This window comes from Olea europaea, chromosome 11 (genome assembly GCF_002742605.1).
Source record: "Olea europaea var. sylvestris chromosome 11, O_europaea_v1, whole genome shotgun sequence".
Taxonomy (NCBI): domain Eukaryota; kingdom Viridiplantae; phylum Streptophyta; class Magnoliopsida; order Lamiales; family Oleaceae; genus Olea; species Olea europaea.
The window spans coordinates 5194450-5213437 of NC_036247.1; the positions used below are offsets into that span (position 1 = coordinate 5194450).

Here is an 18988-nt window from a genome sequence, read left to right on the forward strand (position 1 = left end):
ATTAAATATTTACACTTTGGTCCCCTTACTTTGGATTTGCTTCATTTAGCCATTTCCGTTTTTTTTTTCCAATTCTTCTTTGAAATATGAAAATTTTCTAATAAAAGCAATAAATAACAAATCAGGTACTAATCCGTTCAAAAAATAACAAAATATCATCATTTAGGATCTCAAATAAGTGTAGAAACTACACTTATCAGCCAACAAGATGAGAAAATATGCGTAGGAATTGTTATTTGGAACCATGGAAGAACAATTCGGACTCCTGAGACGATATGCTGCGGAGATACTTAGGTCGAATCCGGGGTCAACAGTTATGATATCCCTACATGAGCATGTTTTCAAAGGTATCTATGTATGCTTCAGTACTTGCAAAGTCGGTATTAAAATTGGATGCAAGAAAGTGGTAGGTGTCGATGGGTGCCATTTTCGAGTTTATTTTGGGGAATAATGTTAACAGCAGTGGGACAGGATGCTAATGACTGTATATACCCCGTGGCATATGCTGTTGTCGAGAAGGAGAACACAGATGCTTGGAGATGGTTTTTGAAATATCTCCAAGAAGACATTGAAATTGGTAATGGGAGGGGTTGGACATTGATGACTGACCGCCAAAAAGGCTTCACAATGTGTTCGAAGAGTTATTCCCAGAGGCAAAGCATTGCTTTTGTGTTCGACATATGTACACAAACTTCTTCAACGCCGGACATAAAGTAAAACACTAAAGGATTTTCTTTGTCGTGCCGCCAAGTCAACAACTGTTGTTGAATTTAGACAGTGGATGCAAAAAATTCGTGAAGTCAGTGAAGAGGCACATGGATGGCTGTTAAAGAGACATCCTCAAGAGTGGAGTAGATCATACTTTCTAGTGCACTCAAGTGTGACATTCTACTGAATAATATTTGCGAAGTGTTCAACAAAACATTGCTAGAAGACAGAGAGAAAATGATTCTAAATATGTTGACATCGGTGCAGATGACATTCATGAAACAGATACAATAGAGACGAAAAAAGATGAGACGATGCAACGGTCGTTTATGTCCAAAGATTATAAGAAAATTGCGAAAGATTGCTGAGATTTCAAGAGAATGCACATTACACTTGTCAGGAGGCCCAAGGTGGTAGGTTGATTGCAGCTACGGGACATATGTAGTTGACCTGGAAGAACGTACCTGCGCATGTCGAAAATGGGAGCTTACAGGTATACCGTATATGCATGCCGTAGCAATGATACAGGAGTGCAGAAATGAACCAGCTAATTTTGTGGACAATTGTTACACGATCGAGACATACATGAATTGTTACAGTAATGTCATGAACCCAATCAGCGGCACACCTTTGTGACCCCACTTGGATGCCCTAACAATCATCCAACCTAAACGGACCGTGCCTCAACGGTGAAAGAAACAGAAAAAGAGAAGGAAATAGGCTGAAGAAATGATCGTGCAAACCCAAGGAAAATCCTACATCAAGAAGAAAGGGCAAGTGCAAATGACGTGCTCGATATGTGGATTGAAAGGGCATAATAAAATATATCACTCAAGCGATGCTGCTCCCGTTGAGTTATGTATTTCCCTCTATCAATGTATGACAATGTTGTCATATGCTAACATACTTATTTTTTGATAAGAATGATACAAAGTTGAATTAGAACCAGCTCAATCTACTAGCAATGTAGCAGTTGACGAACATGTGAGTATATATCAAATTCATCCTTTACCTAATTCCAACATTTGTTAAGAATGGTTTGTATTCCATTACAGGGTAAATTGGTGTCATCAAGATGTCAAGGATTGTCATCTACCCAAAATGAAGAAGAGCCAATGCGGTTCATTCCAACCCCTACGGCTGCTAGACAAACACACACGAACACTGAAAGATCAGGCCCATCAGCAAGTAGACTGGCAGATCACTCATGAAGGGAATGAATAGCTGTAAATGAGTTTCTTTGTGTTCAGGACGGGGTAGTGTCTTTTGTGATGAAATGAGCCGTGAATGTGGTTATGTAGTTTTGAAAAAAGGATTGTCAAAATGCTATAATTTGCATTCATGTACTAGTGTTTGAACAGCTGTGTTCAGGATAGGATAGTATCTTTTGTGATGGCTCAAGCTGTGAATGTTTTTTTGTTCCTTGTAAATGTCATTCTATTGGTCATCATTATATCAAAATGCAATAATTTGTAAAATGTCTGTCTTATTTACATTGTCAAAATGCTATAAATTTGCATTCTTTACCTAATGTTTGAACAACTGGTCATCATTGATCCTAAACATATTGAGCAGGCCCAAGTGAAAATCAAATAAAAACATACGCGAGAAATATGAACCAAATTTAAACAGAACATATAAAACCGATTACATAAGAAGTCTTATATGAAAGTACGACGTCCACATCTTATAGCATACATTAGTTACTACAGGTTCAACGATGGTTACATAAACATGGATTTTGACAAATACAATAAAATCCTTCAACTCGATCACATAGTTGAAAAATATTCACAGACATTTCCCATTTTCGTTCTCGTTGTCCTTCCTAACCCCCTTTCCTTTGCGCATGGTAATGTTGATAAATATCTTGATGTCCTTTCTCTTCAGTTATTTGAGCACATTTGTTGAACATACAGGACAAGTCTTGGCACTGAGATGTAGCTTTACAATCACCAAAACAAACAGAACTCGATTCCACAATAGATTGTTCATCCTTCCACTCGAAGTAATCGCAATTTCTAGTACAACATAAGAACAACCTCCCTATATTTGAAGTATTTTTCTCCGCCTCCATACATTTCTCAAATCCCTGGCCACATTTTAGGCATTGTTTCTTTGTTGGGCAGTCTGACAAGTAGTGCCCGAGCTTTCTACAATTGTGACAGACACCCCTATTCTTCCCTGCCATGATGCTTCAAATATGTGACATGCACCCCTGTTCTTCAACTTATTTGGCATTAGTATTTCTTTGTTAGAATGGTATTCAGATGCAGCACTACCATTATAAATTGAACTATATAGGAAGAAATGTAATGCACTGTAGTTTTCTTGGGAATTTAGAGATCATTACATGGAAACAATAATCAAGAAACGAGACAGACAACCTCTTTTTTCAATTAACGCACCGACACATCAATTACTTCAAGATCTATCACATGAACACCAATTACTATAATTTTCTTCATTTTGTAAACAAATAACAAGAAAGTCAAAATGCTCGAAGATAATTATGGAAATCTCAGTTGACATAAACCATCCTTGACATAATTTTAGAACGATCAAAACTACACACGCAAATATACAAACACATAGGAGGCATCTTAAATCCGCAGCACTAACAAAACAACGAGTAAGATGTGTACTTTTTTTTTCTTTACTATCCAACACCATCGCAAATCTACCTTAAACCCCTCAACAATAAGAAAACGTAGAGGTTCTGGGATTACCTTCGCCGTGCGTGGAAATTGAAGAGTTTTAGTTGAGTGATTTCCTCCTCCGCGATTTAAACTTACTGGACTCTTCCGGTTAAACCAATTTGCTGGACTGCTGCAGGTTATTTCCAACCGAAATTTTGGTTATTGCTACGGGCGAAATGGAGCTCCTGCTATGGGTCTTCCAGCTACCATAGCGTTCGAGCCCTGTGGAATCCTAGGTTTCTTTGATTTTGGGTAAAGGTGGAATGGGGGTTGAATGCGTTGTGATTTACGGGTGAAGCGTTTTCTCATTTTTAGTAGTACTTCTTCACGTGGCAAGAATTAACTGCGTGTTGTTTGACACATCAGATTCCGTCCAGCCTGGTAAGCAGCCAGACAAACATTTCTTGGGAGAGTTATGGATGGAGTGTGTTTCCAGTAAGTTCAACGATCGTTTAGATGAATGACAAAGTTGAGTGACCTGAACATGACAGCACGTAAAGTTCAGTGATTAATGAAACTTTTTACTCATCGTTATGTAGGTATATGAGAAAATGATAAGTTTACCTCAAACTTTAATAAGCAAAGAGAGAGAGAGAGAGAGAGAGAGAGAGAGAGAGAGAGAGGATATTAACAAGAAAAATAATTATCATCTCTCTTCTACCCTTTCGATCGCTGCTCCCAACAGACTCTCCCAATCGTAACCTAATATAAGCCAAGAAGTCTCAAACATCGAATTGTTGATTTTATGTGTTATGTTGAATATGGGCTGCCATTTTTGTCAAGAAAACAAGTATCAAAAGGCCTATCTTGTGACTTAAAAAATGGAGAAAGATGGTTGAGTGATTAACTTATCCTATAATTGATATCAAAGATTAAAAAAAAAAAAAATACTCACACAAACTCAGTGTAAATGCTAGATTGGAGCCCCAAAAAAATATATATAGAAAAAGAAAATAAAATACACATAATTTTATGAAATTCTATTCGAATAACCAAGGTTCTCAAAAAGCAACTACATTATTCAAACTAAGGGTAATTAGCACAAAGCATCCCTACCTTTCAATGTTATTGTGCAAAACGTTCATACCTTTCATTTTTTTGAAACTTTTACCCTTACATTCACATTTTATTGTGGAAATCATCCTTTTTATCAAAATTTTCATATAAAATGACAAATATACCCCTATTTAAATAAAATAATAAAAAAGAAAAGAAAAGTTAAATAATAAATTGCAATCATACTCCCAAATTTTTTTTAAATAGTGCAATGAGTCCAAATAAATTATTAAAATGGTGATTAGCACAAAATATCCCTACCTTTCATTATTATTGTGCAAAACATTACTATCTTTAATTTTTTGACATTTTCACCATTATTTTATATTTCATTGCGAAAATTATTATTTTCATCAATTTTCTCAAATAAAAGCTGTAAAATGACAAATATATACTCATTTTTATAAAAAAATAAAAATAAAGAACAAATTGCAACTATATTTTCAAAAAAATTCAAAAAATTACAAATAAATAATTAAAAAATAAAATGATTTTTGTTTTTATAATTATTTATTTGGAATTTACTTGTATTTTTTTGAAAATTTTGATAGTATAGTTACAATTTGTCATTTATTTTTCTTTTCTTTATTTTTTTAATTTAAAGAGGAGGGTATATTTGTTATTTTATAGTTTTTAATTGAGAAAATGGATGAAAATAATAATTTTTGCAATGAAATATAAAAATAAGGGTGAAAATGTCAAAAAATAAAAGTTAGGGACGTTTTGTGCTAATTACCCTTTTGATAATTTATTTGGACTCATTTGCACTATTTAAAAAAAATTGGAAGTATGATTGCAATTTGTTCTTTAATTTTTCTTTTCTTTTTTATGATTTTATTTAAATAGGGGGTATATTTGTCATTTTACATGAGAAATTTGATGAAAATGATAATTTTCACAATAAAAGGCAAAGATAAGGGTATAAGTGTCAAAAAATAAAAGACATTGACGTTTTACACAGTAACATTAAAAGGTAATGACGTTTTGTGCTAATTAAAAATTCAAGAATATAAGAGGTTATCGACTTATCATGTAAATAATTTTCAACTTGATGTTTATTTCAATAATTGTCATTGCATGAATGTGAAGTAAGAGAGCACACACATCTTTCAACTTTCTCTTCTTGTAATCCTGTTTCTGTATAACACGAGGGTGAATTTACTCTTTAAACTTTAGATGCTCTTTATTTTAAAACGCCAATTATTAAAATGATGTTACAAAAGACTCTTCAAATTAATATTTTAAAATACAGAGAGTGAGTTAGGAAAGTCAAACCTACACTCTATAATTAAATGCATTCAAAGTAATTTAATTTTTAATTGAGAGAAATAATATTATAATTTAAAGGAAATCTGATGAAAATAAATATTTTTTGAACTAGTAAAATAAGTGTTAAAGACAAAGGGTCCGTTGAAGTACTTAAAAAATTTTACTCTTTAAAATTATGAATGCTCTTTAAATTGTAAAAATATACTTTTTAAAAATAGAATCTTCTGGAGACGCTTTTCTTTTTAATAGGTAAATGAAAAATCTAACTAATTTACAAGTAAATCGGGCAATTCAAGATCAAATAAGAAATATATGTACATTGGGCATACGCGGGTAAACAAAAAAGATGTACAAACGATCATCTAATAACCCACAGCTGAAGATTCAAATTGGATCAAAGCATTCGGATACAAAGTAAAAATGACTTTGTATACATGTGTTTTAATCTTTCTTCCAATTGAATTCATTTGTGGCTTAAGATTTTCAAAAATATTCTATTCCTAACCATCCAAATGTAGTACACGGTGATTAAGATGTTAATGGTCACGGACATTAGCAAATTTCCAATCCATTTTATTGCTTTTTTAATTTTCTTTTTTCTGTCTTTTTTTTCAGATTTTTATTTTTTATTTTTATTTTATTTTTTTGGCAATGTAACCATTTGAGGACAATTAAATCTTTTGTTCAGATTAGGGTTTCATCTTATGTTTTTCTATTTATACTCTCAATGTACGTTTGACACGTTGTATCACACTAGATAACGATAATGCATACATAGTCTCGGATTAAATTAATTAGATCAAGTTATCTTACCTTAAATAAACTGGATTTTAAGCTTAGTTTTTAGTTACATGTGTATTTTTGAAGGGATTCCAAAATACTCCGAATGGTGTTGCCTCACCACAAATGGGACCGATTCTCTAGTTAAACGAGGAATTGAGGCCAGTCGTGGAGCGGGGAATATGGTAGGGTACTGACTCTGATTTTAATTATATTTTTTATTTTAAAATTGGTAGCGAACTGAGTCACAGTTGGATGTATAATTTTCCTCGACCAAGACAAAAATAACAAAAAATGTGTGATTATACGAATATTTATACGAATATTACAATCTTCGAAGCACATAATGCAAGAAAGTGTATGTGAGACATGCTACTAATATCTTTCAAATAAGATTCGAGCAATGTTTAACACAAAAGAGATGAAAAAATGTGATCATGTCTATCATTTAATAATTTCCAAGCAACCACATAGCTTCATTATCAATTACCGTATGAACCGCCTTATGAGGTCCAACCACTCAACCATCCCAGAAAACAAGTTACACAGTGTTTGAACATCTTTTACTACATCTTGATGCATCATAAGATTTTATAAATACAATTTCAGAAGAGTAATATACTAAAAAATTAATCAAAGTTCTATCTTAAATCGCTCCAACCATCGATCATAATTGTGCATCCATCATTTATCCTTGACTTCAACAAGAATCAACAAGAAATTGACATTTTTCTTACAATCTCTCAATAAATTAACACGAATGTTATTATAAGATGGACCTTTAATCTTGGACCAATTGCAACTTTAACATCTAAAGCAAGTTTAAAGTAAGGGGTTTCGTAATGCATTAAATGAAATGCAAGCATCATTTACATATAAGCATCGTAAAATCACATAATCTAAGCCTTATGGGCTACATTTACTTCTTGTTTACCAGTTAAAACACTTTAAACTAGTTTGAATACCAATAGTAGTTATTGGAGTAAAATATGTTTCAATCTCTTTACCTGCTTTCCCTTTTTTTGCCTTTATTTTTCTAATGATATATTTATTTCTTGAATTTCTTCCTTCGCTTTCTCTCCTCCAATTTTTGAATACATAGAATTGTCGCCAAAAGTATCATGAGCCTCTTTAGCATCTTTTTTCTTTTGAGATAAATCCTATGAATTCTTTGGAATTTAAATCGAACATTAGAATGAACGTTCTTACATTGAGATATTTAATATTTAATTCCAGCAAGATGAGACTTCTCTAATAATTTTGACAAGATGTATTGGTTCAGAAAAATATCTAAATGGAGCCGCAAGGGCTGACGCAGACTTTTTGAGTTGGGGGCACAATTAACCCTTATATATTTTTTAATATAATTCATACTTGACTCGAGCAAATGCAGAATTAAGTTTAAAAACACATTTCTTCATTAATATTTTGTTCATCATTTTCATCGATTTGACTTCGAACAGTCATTTTATTAATATTTTGCTTATCACCAAAAAAATGCATATTTAAATAATTTATAGTGTATTTGATACAAACAATCAATTCAAGTAATAAAAAAAAATTATAACCAATATTCAATCAAATAAGCACAATTTGTTAAATATAAGTCAAATTGGATATAATCATTTAAGACTCATTCTATGTACACAATTTCATAGGTGAAAATGCAAATTTATGTTCAAAATATGATTAGGAAGTGAAGTAAATGTTATGACTTGTAGAGAAATTATAGACAAATTTTAAAAAATTAGAAGAGTTAAGAATTTGATAAAATGCGTGAGTGGGAGAGTCACGAGAGTATAATATAAGGAAAAATGAAAAAGTTTTAACAGCTTGTTTGGGAGTGATTTTTTGCCACAAAAAATTGATTTTTTGATCGTTATATCACTATTCTAGCCGTCATATTTGACTTCTTCTCTTACAGGTGGACCCCACTTTTCTCTTAACGGTCAAAAAATCAATTTTCAAAATTACTCCCAAACAGACTTTAAATTTATTGTAATTTTGTCCTTGTTTGATGAAGATTAAAATCAAATTTCTAGTAAATTTTGATAAAAATTGAAAATTTATGAAACCCATGAAATATGTTATTAAAATTAATTGTTAATTTTTATTAAAGTTAAAATTTTAATTCATCTCAATGAGGGACGAAAAATAAAATAAAAAACCTCTCAAAAGTTGGGGGGGTCAAGTGGACAACCCCCCTCTTCCTCCGCCGGTTCTTGTGTCCGCCCTGAATGGGGGGAGTGAGGAATGGTAAGTTATCGGCCCCGATTTTTTTATTATATTTTTAATTTTATAAATTTAAATTTTATTTAAATTGAAACGGGTAGGAAAATGGGAAAATTTTAAACCGCCTCGACCCGCCGGTCCCATTGCCAACCCTAATTTCTTTTCTTCCATTTTCTATCTTTTCAGTTAATAATATTTTCTATATTCTTTTGGTCGTAGAACATAATTACCACTTTTGAAGGCTTATATGCTGGGCCAAAACCCTAACTTTCTTTAAACCCATCTCCCAGGGTGTTCTGCCGAGTCTCAAGGTATTTCTTTTTCTGTTTTTATGTGATTCACAACTGCTTCTTTTTGTTTTTTATCTGGATTATACACAAAAAATAATTTGTTTTTTTACAACTGATTTCTGTATGAGTTTTAGAATTAGGAGACTCGTGGATTTTATCAACCATAGGTGAGTAATTTTCTGCGATAGTGACAGTATTCTATTTCTTTATTAATCTAAAGTATTCTTTATCTGAGTTCTTTCTTGTTGATGAGTACTGCCTTGTTGTCTAAGGTGAATTCATTTTTAATCATTTGTTGCCATCGGACGCGTAAAATTGTCATTTTTAAGATGCTCTTTCGTGTGGAATTAGTAATTTAGTATCATGCACTTCAGGTTTTCGACTATTTGTCAAGTTACTGTCTTCAAACCAATAGTGTTGCACGCTATACTAGTCAGAACATGCATAGAGAGCTTTACATATCTCCTATAAAATATATGCTGCTCAGTAACAATAGCAAGCTCGAGACTTCTATATACAGATTATCGAATATCATTTTGAGGGTCTATCAGAATGGTATTTCCATCTGCAAATTTAATAGGCTACTCTCAAACAGATCACTAGCATGAGTACCAATCCAGACAATGAATCGCAGAATACTTCTTCAAGTTCACAAGATGCACCAAAGCCACAGATTGAAACAATTCGCCTGCCCACAGTTGAGGAAATACGGGGTCAGGACATTTGGAACAATTGTGCCGTTCGCAGCGTTGTTAGTGGAGTCATGGGTATTTTCAGAAATCTTACTTTCTTTACTTCTGATTTATTTATTTATTTATTTTTGGATCTTTTAACCCGATGCTACTTTGCAGGAGGTGGGTTGGGGTTGTTTATGGGCCTGTTTCTCGGTGCACTGGATAATCCAATAATGCAAGATGAAATGACTGGAAGGCAGCAGTTTATATACACTGCAAAGCAGATGGGTCGAAGGAGCTGGAATTCCTGTAAAACCTTTGCTGTTATGGGTTTCATCTTCTCTGCTGCAGAATGTGTCATTGAAAAGGTATGTACATCACTTAATGAGAAGCATTAAGTTGAAAATGGTTAGGCTCATTTTATTTCCCTGAAAATTTTCCGGAGAGGATGACCATTGGTGATTTATTTGAAGGCCCGGGCCAAGCATGACATGACAAATACAGTTGTTGCGGGATGTGTAACTGGAGGCACAATATCTGCTAGAGGTAACCTTGATATGTGGTCATACAAATTCCGTCTTCCCTTTGTTCTTGGGGTTCAATATGTTAAGCTGTTTGGCAGCCTCCATTAAATTTATAATTCATTTTTCTCTCTCTTCTTATTAACCACACATTCTTTAATAAAATACTATTACACGTCACCCCAAAACTTTTTGTTATTTAATCGCACATTCTTTAAAAAATCACTATCCCAAAATGTATTTTCCCCAAATTCTCATTATAATGGGGGCAAAACAAGGGCTATGAGTATGTAGATTTTTGTCATATAATGCCATGTTAGTCTTGATTGTAGTCACTTATTTGCCTCCCAGCAATTCTTGATGATTCTATTCAAATTTTTAGAATGGTATATCTCTGGGGCTTTGTTTGGTTTGTGAATTTAGACGAGAAGGGAGAAATGAATCAAATTGGTTTACAATTATCTCGTGCTGATATAAAGCTCAAATTTGACGACACTGAAGATATAGTTTAAATTTTTTACATGAGCTTGTATGAGCTCTATTTTTTTGTCCAAAATACATTTATTGATAGTATTTTGATGGAGAATGTGTGGTTAAAATTTTTTTTAAAAAAAAGTTGGGTTTGCGTGTAATATTATTTTATTGAAGAATGTGTGGTTGAAAATAAGAGAGAGAAAAATGTATTTTGGAAATAATGTGGACCAAATAAGTGCATAAATTATTGACTCGATGGTTTCCTTTTTTATTTGCAACTAAAATATCATCACTTTTCTCTTTTCTTTTCCTTCCTCTATGCAAGTACCTATGTGGCCTATACATTCTAAATCCCTATTTTCTGATTTGGTTGTACATTAAAAAAAATAAATAAATAAATTCCAAGCCCTTGTCTGAGCTCCATTTTAATGAAAATTCGAGGAAAAATGTATTTTGGAATAGTATTTTTTGGAGAATGTATGGCTAAAAAATAAGGAAAAATTTTGGTTTATGTGTAGTGTGGTTGAAAATGAGAGAGAGAAAAATGCATTTTGTAAAAAATGGAGCCCAATCAGGGCCAAAATATCTTTATTCCTTGTGAGAATCAGTTGATAGATGGATGCTAGAGAAGTCTGAGAAAGTTTCCTTGTATGAGTTTTATATAAGGATACCCCTCAGAGTTTTGTCCCTATCATCATTCTCTGGATAAACTTGATAATGCAACTTCGTATATTGAAATTCGGTTCGATCAGTTTCAAACTTGCTATTTTATTATTATAGAAGATTATTCTTATATTGATAATAAGACATATTTGGAGAAGATAAATGTTTGTAGTACAATGGTTCTGATAGTTGGGACACTGGATGGAAATGAACAACCTGGCATGATAAATAGCGAATTACATATCTAGAAACTTAAGCTACTAATCCTGTGGAATTGTCAACTAGTTATATCTTAATGCAAAGTGCCATCTGACGTTTGAAACCTTACAGTTGAAAGTGCTCAAAACTATTTTCGTTTGAGTTTGTGGATTTTAAGTTTAAATTTATAATATAAATGTTCAATATTGCATGCCAGAGCTAGTTAGTTAGTTTATAATTTTAGATAATTGCTGTGGAGGCTAATGATAGAAAAATTGGTGGATTTTTTCACAATCAAGTGCATTTAATTTATTGCTAAGATGTGCTGGATATAGTGTTGTGAACATTTCAGTCTATATCATACAGAATATTCGATGGGCACTGGAGAGTTGGCATTTTTGAACCATTTTGATACAACAAAAATCCCTAAGATTAAAACAACAGAAATGAGGATGTCAAGATGGATGTGTAGTTGTACTAGAATGAAAAAGGATAGTAAAGGAGAATGTACACCAACAAGAAAAAGTTTTTCTAATTGAGGATAAGGGAGTCCCTACTTAAGTGGCTGGGATATGAATTGCCTAGACCACAAGAAACTCTAATTTATAAGAATGATGTGGTCTTGGTAAGAATGTGTTGAAAGAACGAGAGGTTGTTTAAAACTAATATGGCATGATAAGGACCTAGATGCTTTATATCTTCTAGAAGATGTAGTCATGAAAAAAAAAGAGTGACAAAAAAGGAATTTATGTAAAAAAGCACTATGTTACCATTGTTACCCATTTCTTGAATATGAACTACGCTGATTTGATAATTATAGATGTTGAGCATGACAAAATGCTTGTTATGATGGTTGATAGTTGTACAAGTCAAGCAGTACATGTGAAGCACTGCTTGACAATGAGCGCAAGACCATGTTAAGTACTATTTTTAAATAAAGTAGTTGTGTCTGACGCATGATTAATATTTTATAAAAAATTGAAATATAGGAAAACCCAAACAAATAAGCAATTAATATGTTCAGTCAAAATTAAAAACCTGATGATAATAAGTGATTAAGACGATACTTTGAAAGTAAAAAATCAAGAACCAACATAAATAAAGAATTAGTGTTAGATATAAATAATAAAATAAAGATTCAAAAAATTGGAAAACTTTGGTTGCACTTGTACATATTTCTACATGTTCACTTCGTCCATTGTAACCGCCAAAAAAGTGTTTTTTATACCATTGGACGACCAGGGTGTCTGTAATCATACTTCAAAATGACATGGAACATGTTCTATTAAATGAAAGACTTGCTGCCTTCATATCTGTGAGGATCTTCACCTGCTTCCTACCATTAGTAAATATATCTTCCATCTATGAATAACCCATGAATAATTTACACACTATAAGATAGTGTTTGGTTGAATTGATGTTCTTGACATTGAACTAAGCAGCACTTGACTATACGTAATTTTTCAAGCTGTGAAACATCCAGCCTCTAAAGTGTAAACTGGAGAGCTAGTGTGGAGCAGAAGGGTTATTAGGGGCATTTCTATTGATAACGCACTAAGATGGAGATAATAACCCAAATGGTCATTGAACTTTACAAAAAGGTTTCCATAGGGTCACTGAACTTTAAAATTCACCAAAGCTGTCACTAAACTTTGCAAAAGGTTTTCACAGAGTTACTGAACTTTAAAAATCACCATATTCATTACTAAACTTTGCAAAAGGTTTTCCAGGAGTCACAATTCAGTAATCTCCTAGGAAACCTTTGCAAAGTTTAGTGATCCCGTAGAAACGTTTTGCAAAATTTAGTGATGAATGAGATGATTTTTGAAGTTTAGTGATCTCATGGAAATCTTTTGCAATGTTCAGTGACCCTTTGAAAACATTTTGCAAAGTTCAGTGACCATTTGGGTTATTATGTCCACCAAAGATTATATGATAATGGAGTGAACTTTATGACTGGAAATGTTTTTGTTCTATTTTATCAAATCTCTACATTACAATGTTGCTGAGTGTAAAGTTGTTATAGATACGCATTCAAATGTAATGGAAATATTTATGTAATAAAACAAGCATCTTTCATTTGCTTTCTAAGTAACCCAGAGATGTATGAACTTACGGAAGTGTTCAATACCCTTTTCCAAGTGTCAAGTTTCTTATGGGCATACAAATTTTAATGATGAATTTACTCAGATTTAGTTCTGTATGTATTAGGCAGTGTATCTTATGTTATACTAATTAAGGTAACGAGAGAATTGATATATCATGTAGCATTTTAAGTTTTCAAATTGTTGCTTGATATTATTTGCATAATTCAGATTTGCTGATTGTGTCTTCTCCATTTGAATATTGGTTAAATGAATCTATCTTGGGGTTTTTTCAGGGGGTCCAAAAGCGGCATGTGCTGGTTGTGCTGGTTTTGCTGCATTTTCAGTCCTGATAGAGAAATTCCTAGATAGACACGATTGAAGCCAACGGAACATTCAGTTTTGCTGGCATAGTTCATGAATTTGAGACGGGAATTTAAGACCCATCTATACAATTCTTTTTAATAGTTTTTCCCTTGCCCAGTTACAACTTAATTATATTTTGTAGCCTTCGAGGGATGTAAAATGTGTTTCATAAACACTAGCTATTCCATTTTGTAATCGTTTCAAATGACCTTAGACAAATTTGCCTTTCATATTCGGAAAATTCAGTTGAGATCACATGATATTACATCATGAATTACACCCAATAAAATCATTAGTTCCAAAATTTCTGCTGTGCTTTTCTCTGAAGTTGTTTGGGGAACTTCCTGTTCTGATATGCTGCCCGTCTTTATCCTTTTTATAAAACCTTGTTCCTGGAATTTCATGCACATTGCTATCGAGACATTTTACTTCTTTCTTTTTTTTTTTTGGTGGATTTTCTTGCTTATTGGTAATGTCATGCTTTATCTTTTGCTATGGATGGATAGTATGTTGTGTTGAAATGAAGCGCGCAGATCTGATTTCATTTCTGCCATGTTAACAATTGGATGCTGGACGATTCACATTTCACTGTGAATGCAATGAACGAATGGACATCAGTTAAACTCTATGTTAAGGAAATGTACTTTGAAACCATTTCTCTGCGCAGGGGAGATTGAAGTAATAAAAATTAGAAACAAGATTTATATAGGGTTTTACTTGATTAGCAAATGCTATATGGATGCTTAGAGGAAGTGAATTTTTATAAGAAATATCGATTTCATTGAGGATACAGTTACCATATAGACGCCATTGGATAATATCGGTACACAAATTTTCAGATATTGTAGCTTTGCTTCAGGAAATTGGGAGTGGTTTCCGACAAGGCCAGGTCACGCTGATGCTAATACGATGTCACAAGTTGAAACCATTTCTAGGGGACCCAACAGTCCCAAAAAAGTGGTGACAAGGGGTAGATCATCAAGGGACATTTGGGCCAATCAAACACAAAAACCATCATAGGCCTGCAAGCACAAACAGGGGCAGAGCTAGGATTCTTTTTCAGTGCGAGCACAATTTTGTCCGCGCCGTCGAGTTTTTAGTCATGAATGATTAGTAACTCACAGTTACAGAATGATTTCGCAGTCACAGAGAGGCGGCATTAGCAATTTAGCATTTTAGCAACATGAAATTGGAATCAAGCTTCAGTCACGGAGTAAGTGAACTCACAGTCACGGAGTAGTGAGTCCATTAACACTGAGACTTGAGTAGGCTGGTAGCATGCTTCAGGAATCACCGAATCAGTCAATTAGGCTCGAGGGCTTCACAGGCCCGAGGCTCCTAGGTCTAATTTCAAGAGCATTCAAAAGCAATTCAACAGCAATTCAAGACTTCAAGCATTTCAATAGCATTTCAAAAGTAATTTCATATGTTAAAAAGAAATAATTACAACTACACAAATCAACATAAGTAAATAACTGTCAACAAATAAAAACTGAACAAAAACTTGAGTAGGCTTTAGAGTTTAGGAGTCAAAATCAAGGGGCTCACCTTCTTCTTCTATTGTGCCGGTGATGGCGTCGCGAATCGAAGGTCAAGGACTCGGGGTCTGCTGCCGGTTGCCGCGTCTTGAGAAGTTCAAGGACTCTATTTCAAAGGTGCTGCTGCTGCTTGCGTGACCTGCGTCTAGGGCTCGAAGGTCTGCCGGCTGCCTCGATTGAGAAGTTCAACGTCGGAGGCGGTAGATAAAAGTCAAAGACTCGGAGGCGGGAGGTCGTCGGACACAGGTGGAGCATGGAAGAATGATGAATGAATTACGAATGTGTTGAAATTGAAAATTGGGTCGGAATATTGGTTGATGGTATTACCTTATTGGGCATTTGTTGGGCTTTTTCACTCATTGTCATTTGCCTACGTGTGGGCTTCAGCTTTGAAAATGAAAAACACCATAATCAAACCCAGAAAGCACCAGTTGAAAAAAGGCACCATAATCAGACGTAGAGAGCACCAAAAGTTCAGTGCTTTTTCACTCATTGTCATTTGCCTACGTGTGGGCTTCAGCTTTGAAAATGAAAAACACCATAATCAAACCCAGAAAGCACCAGTTGAAAAAAGGCACCATAATCAGACGTAGAGAGCACCAAAAGTTCAGTGTGGGCATCTGCCCGCACTGGTCCTAAGCTGGCTCCGCCCCTGAGCACAAAGCTAGGAAATATTTGGCCTGCGGTCCAGCAAATTTATAATTCATTCGGGAATTTTTAATGGATCATATGTACGAAAATGTGTGAATATTAGAAGAGTAATATTTATGCATATGTGGATAAATTAATGTTTTAATTTTGATTGAATTTGTAAATCATTTACAAATTAGCTGTCGAATGGTTCATATACTTAGGGGTTGTTTGAGCCCTATTTTTTTATTTTTTTTGAAAAATGTATTTTAAAATAGTGTTACGATGGAGAATATATGGTTAAAAAATAAGGAACAATTTTGCGTTTACGTGTAATATTATCTTATTAAAAATGTGATTGAAATGAGATCAAATCACTGCTAAAGAATGTATTTTGATAACAAAATGAGGCTCAAACAAGGGCTTAGTTACTTATCTGTCAAAAGAATTGATTTTGTGATGGTGATGGTGGGTGCTGTTGCTTTGGCACGCCATATTTGATCATTCTACCAAACAGAATATGAATGATGATTCACACGGCACGCCAGTCTCTCCTTTTAACAAAGATTTGCACAAGTTTCTGAAAAAAACTTTAAAAGTATGAACCCTATTTTTCGGTATTTGTCATCATCTCAATCATCATCTTCTATCCTTTTGTGTATAAATATTCTTTATTGTATGTGTGATGTTTAAAGGTAATTTCTTACTAGACATCAAAACTCATAATTTATTCGCTTAAACCCATGATTTTTGACAAAAATAAGTTAAAGACGTTGCTGCAGACAAATTCAAGCGTTCAAACGAATTTAAAATGAACTCATAAAAGACATGCACTCTCACAACGATTTGAGATTTCTGTCGAGCCATTAACAATTTAGTAGTTTCAATAGTTGAATATTGGAATTTCTCGGTGCCCAATAATTTTGGATAACTCTTATATCATTTGTCTTATCGTAATTATTGGTACAGAGTTTAGTCAAGTAAATTAAGTCCCCCTTTCTCGACGAAAAATTTTTCACGACAAGAGCGAATTACTATCAAGCTTCTCGCTTTATATAAATTAATTTGTACACTAAATAATTGAGCTCTCTAAGCATTTGATCCTGCTTATGTATCCATTAAACATGTTCCATTTTAAAGGATAGGGGATTTTCACAGAATTACGGTAATTCTTTGTTGATAGAAACTTACCTGTAAATACTTACGAAAACAGATCTACTCGATATAGGGTGGGGTCTATAACTCGGAGATTCGAGAATGTGGCCGCTAACCACAGTATATAAGTCTGAATCCCTCGTCACCTACTACTGGCCCAAAAATTCCATCACATGTTCAAACATACCGTCTGTGTATATTATGCATTGACATGAATAACAACGCACGCGACAAAATCATCCTTAGATGATCTTTTCACTTTTATACCATCCTTAGATATGATTTGCAAAAAACCATGATGATTGCATGCATTTTTTTTTTATATTTATTTTGCAGCAATTAAAACACCCACTTCATTAGAGATTTCCATACCCAACCTAAATCATAGTCCTTTTCGATTTCTNTATATTTATTTTGCAGCAATTAAAACACCCACTTCATTAGAGATTTCCATACCCAACCTAAATCATAGTCCTTTTCGATTTCTCTGCCTAATGGTCCTCACTTGTCTTCTCACACTCTTGTCTATATATATCTTTCTTTCACTCTATCTATTATCTATATCTATAGAACTCTCCCTTTGAAGAATTCTAAGGCTGAAAATGGGTGACATTTCTTTCTCTAATGGAACAAGTAATGGTAATGGTAATGCGGTGGGAGGTCAAAGAAAGAGCTGTTGGTATGAAGAAGAGATTGAAGAGAACTTGAGATGGTGCTTTGCTCTCAATAGGTATATATTATTTAGGAATGTTTTCAAAGTGTAATTCTCATCTAGTACTGCGTATCAAATATGCACCAGAAGTTTTTGTACTATTTTCCATAATCTTGTCTTTGAAAAGTTCAGACAAGATAGCCAAACTTGTTTAATTGCCAATTCCACTAATTGAATAATTTCGTTTATTTTTTTGCTGCAGTATTTTGCATACAGGTGCCAGTCAGTACCAGGACATTCAACTTTTGGATACAAAGCCTTTTGGAAAGGTTCATGTCTTCTTACTTGTGGTGGGGTGGGGTGGAGCCTATAAATTAGGGATAATAGTTAAGTGACATGTTTTTTCAACAACAAAAATGTGATCCAACTTTGATTGTTGATGATAACAGGCTCTAGTGATTGATGGAAAGCTTCAAAGTGCAGAGATTGATGAATTTGTCTACCATGAGTCTCTTGTCCATCCACCACTTCTTTCTCATCCCAAGTACTTTCCCTCTTCTTATAATACAGTTTTATTAGTTGTAATTTGTAAACATAAGTACTTAAATCTGGTCGAGTCCCAATTTTCACTTTGCAATGCCCATGCATTGATTTTCAGTCCGAAAACAATATTTATTATGGGGGGAGGTGAAGGATCCACTGCAAGAGAAATACTCAGACACAAGACAGTGCAGAAGCTTGTCATGTGTGACATTGATCAGGTACAAAACCTTGAAAACCAATTTTCTTCTATTTAGAAAGTGCTAATTAACTTCCATTTGGAAAATTTATAAAAGGTTAATAAATAGGAATAGTAAGAGGAATACTAGTGATCCCACGAAATGTGTATCCAAAGGGTGGCTTAATTATGTACAACTGATGATGCAGGAAGTGGTGGAGTTCTGTAAATCATACTTGGCAGTTAATAGAGAAGCTTTTTGTGATCCTAGACTAGAGCTC

The 18988-nt window shown here is 33.7% G+C and overlaps 1 protein-coding gene across 4 annotated transcripts; it reads left to right on the forward strand.

The window, feature by feature from the left end:
* Positions 1-8715: 8715 nt before the first annotated feature.
* Positions 8716-14320, forward strand: LOC111403095 (mitochondrial import inner membrane translocase subunit TIM22-4). 4 transcript variants are annotated; one of them, XM_023031468.1, is made up of 6 exons: positions 8716-8768; positions 8964-9055; positions 9630-9801; positions 9886-10076; positions 10182-10254; positions 13945-14281. In XM_023031468.1, the coding sequence occupies exons 3-6, from the start codon at positions 9639-9641 to the stop codon at positions 14028-14030; spliced, it is 513 nt and encodes a 170-aa protein (XP_022887236.1). In that variant the 5' UTR covers positions 8716-8768; positions 8964-9055; positions 9630-9638; the 3' UTR covers positions 14031-14281. The 4 variants fall into 4 exon arrangements, with proteins under 4 accessions (XP_022887236.1, XP_022887237.1, XP_022887238.1 ...); XM_023031469.1 differs by lacking the exon at positions 8716-8768 and adding an exon at positions 9169-9201 and having other exon boundaries at positions 8872-9055; XM_023031470.1 differs by lacking the exon at positions 8716-8768 and having other exon boundaries at positions 8872-9055; positions 9555-9801.
* The last annotated feature ends 4668 nt before the right edge of the window (positions 14321-18988 follow it).

Excerpts from the sequence above, each read along its gene's own strand:
- LOC111403095 (XM_023031468.1), top strand. The coding sequence starts at position 9,639 with ATGAGTACCAATCCAGACAATGAATCGCAGAATACTTCTTCAAGTTCA. Across the intron at positions 10,077-10,181 it reads CAGAATGTGTCATTGAAAAG|GCCCGGGCCAAGCATGACAT; the intron begins GTATGTACATCA and ends ATTTATTTGAAG. Across the intron at positions 10,255-13,944 it reads AGGCACAATATCTGCTAGAG|GGGGTCCAAAAGCGGCATGT; the intron begins GTAACCTTGATA and ends GGGTTTTTTCAG.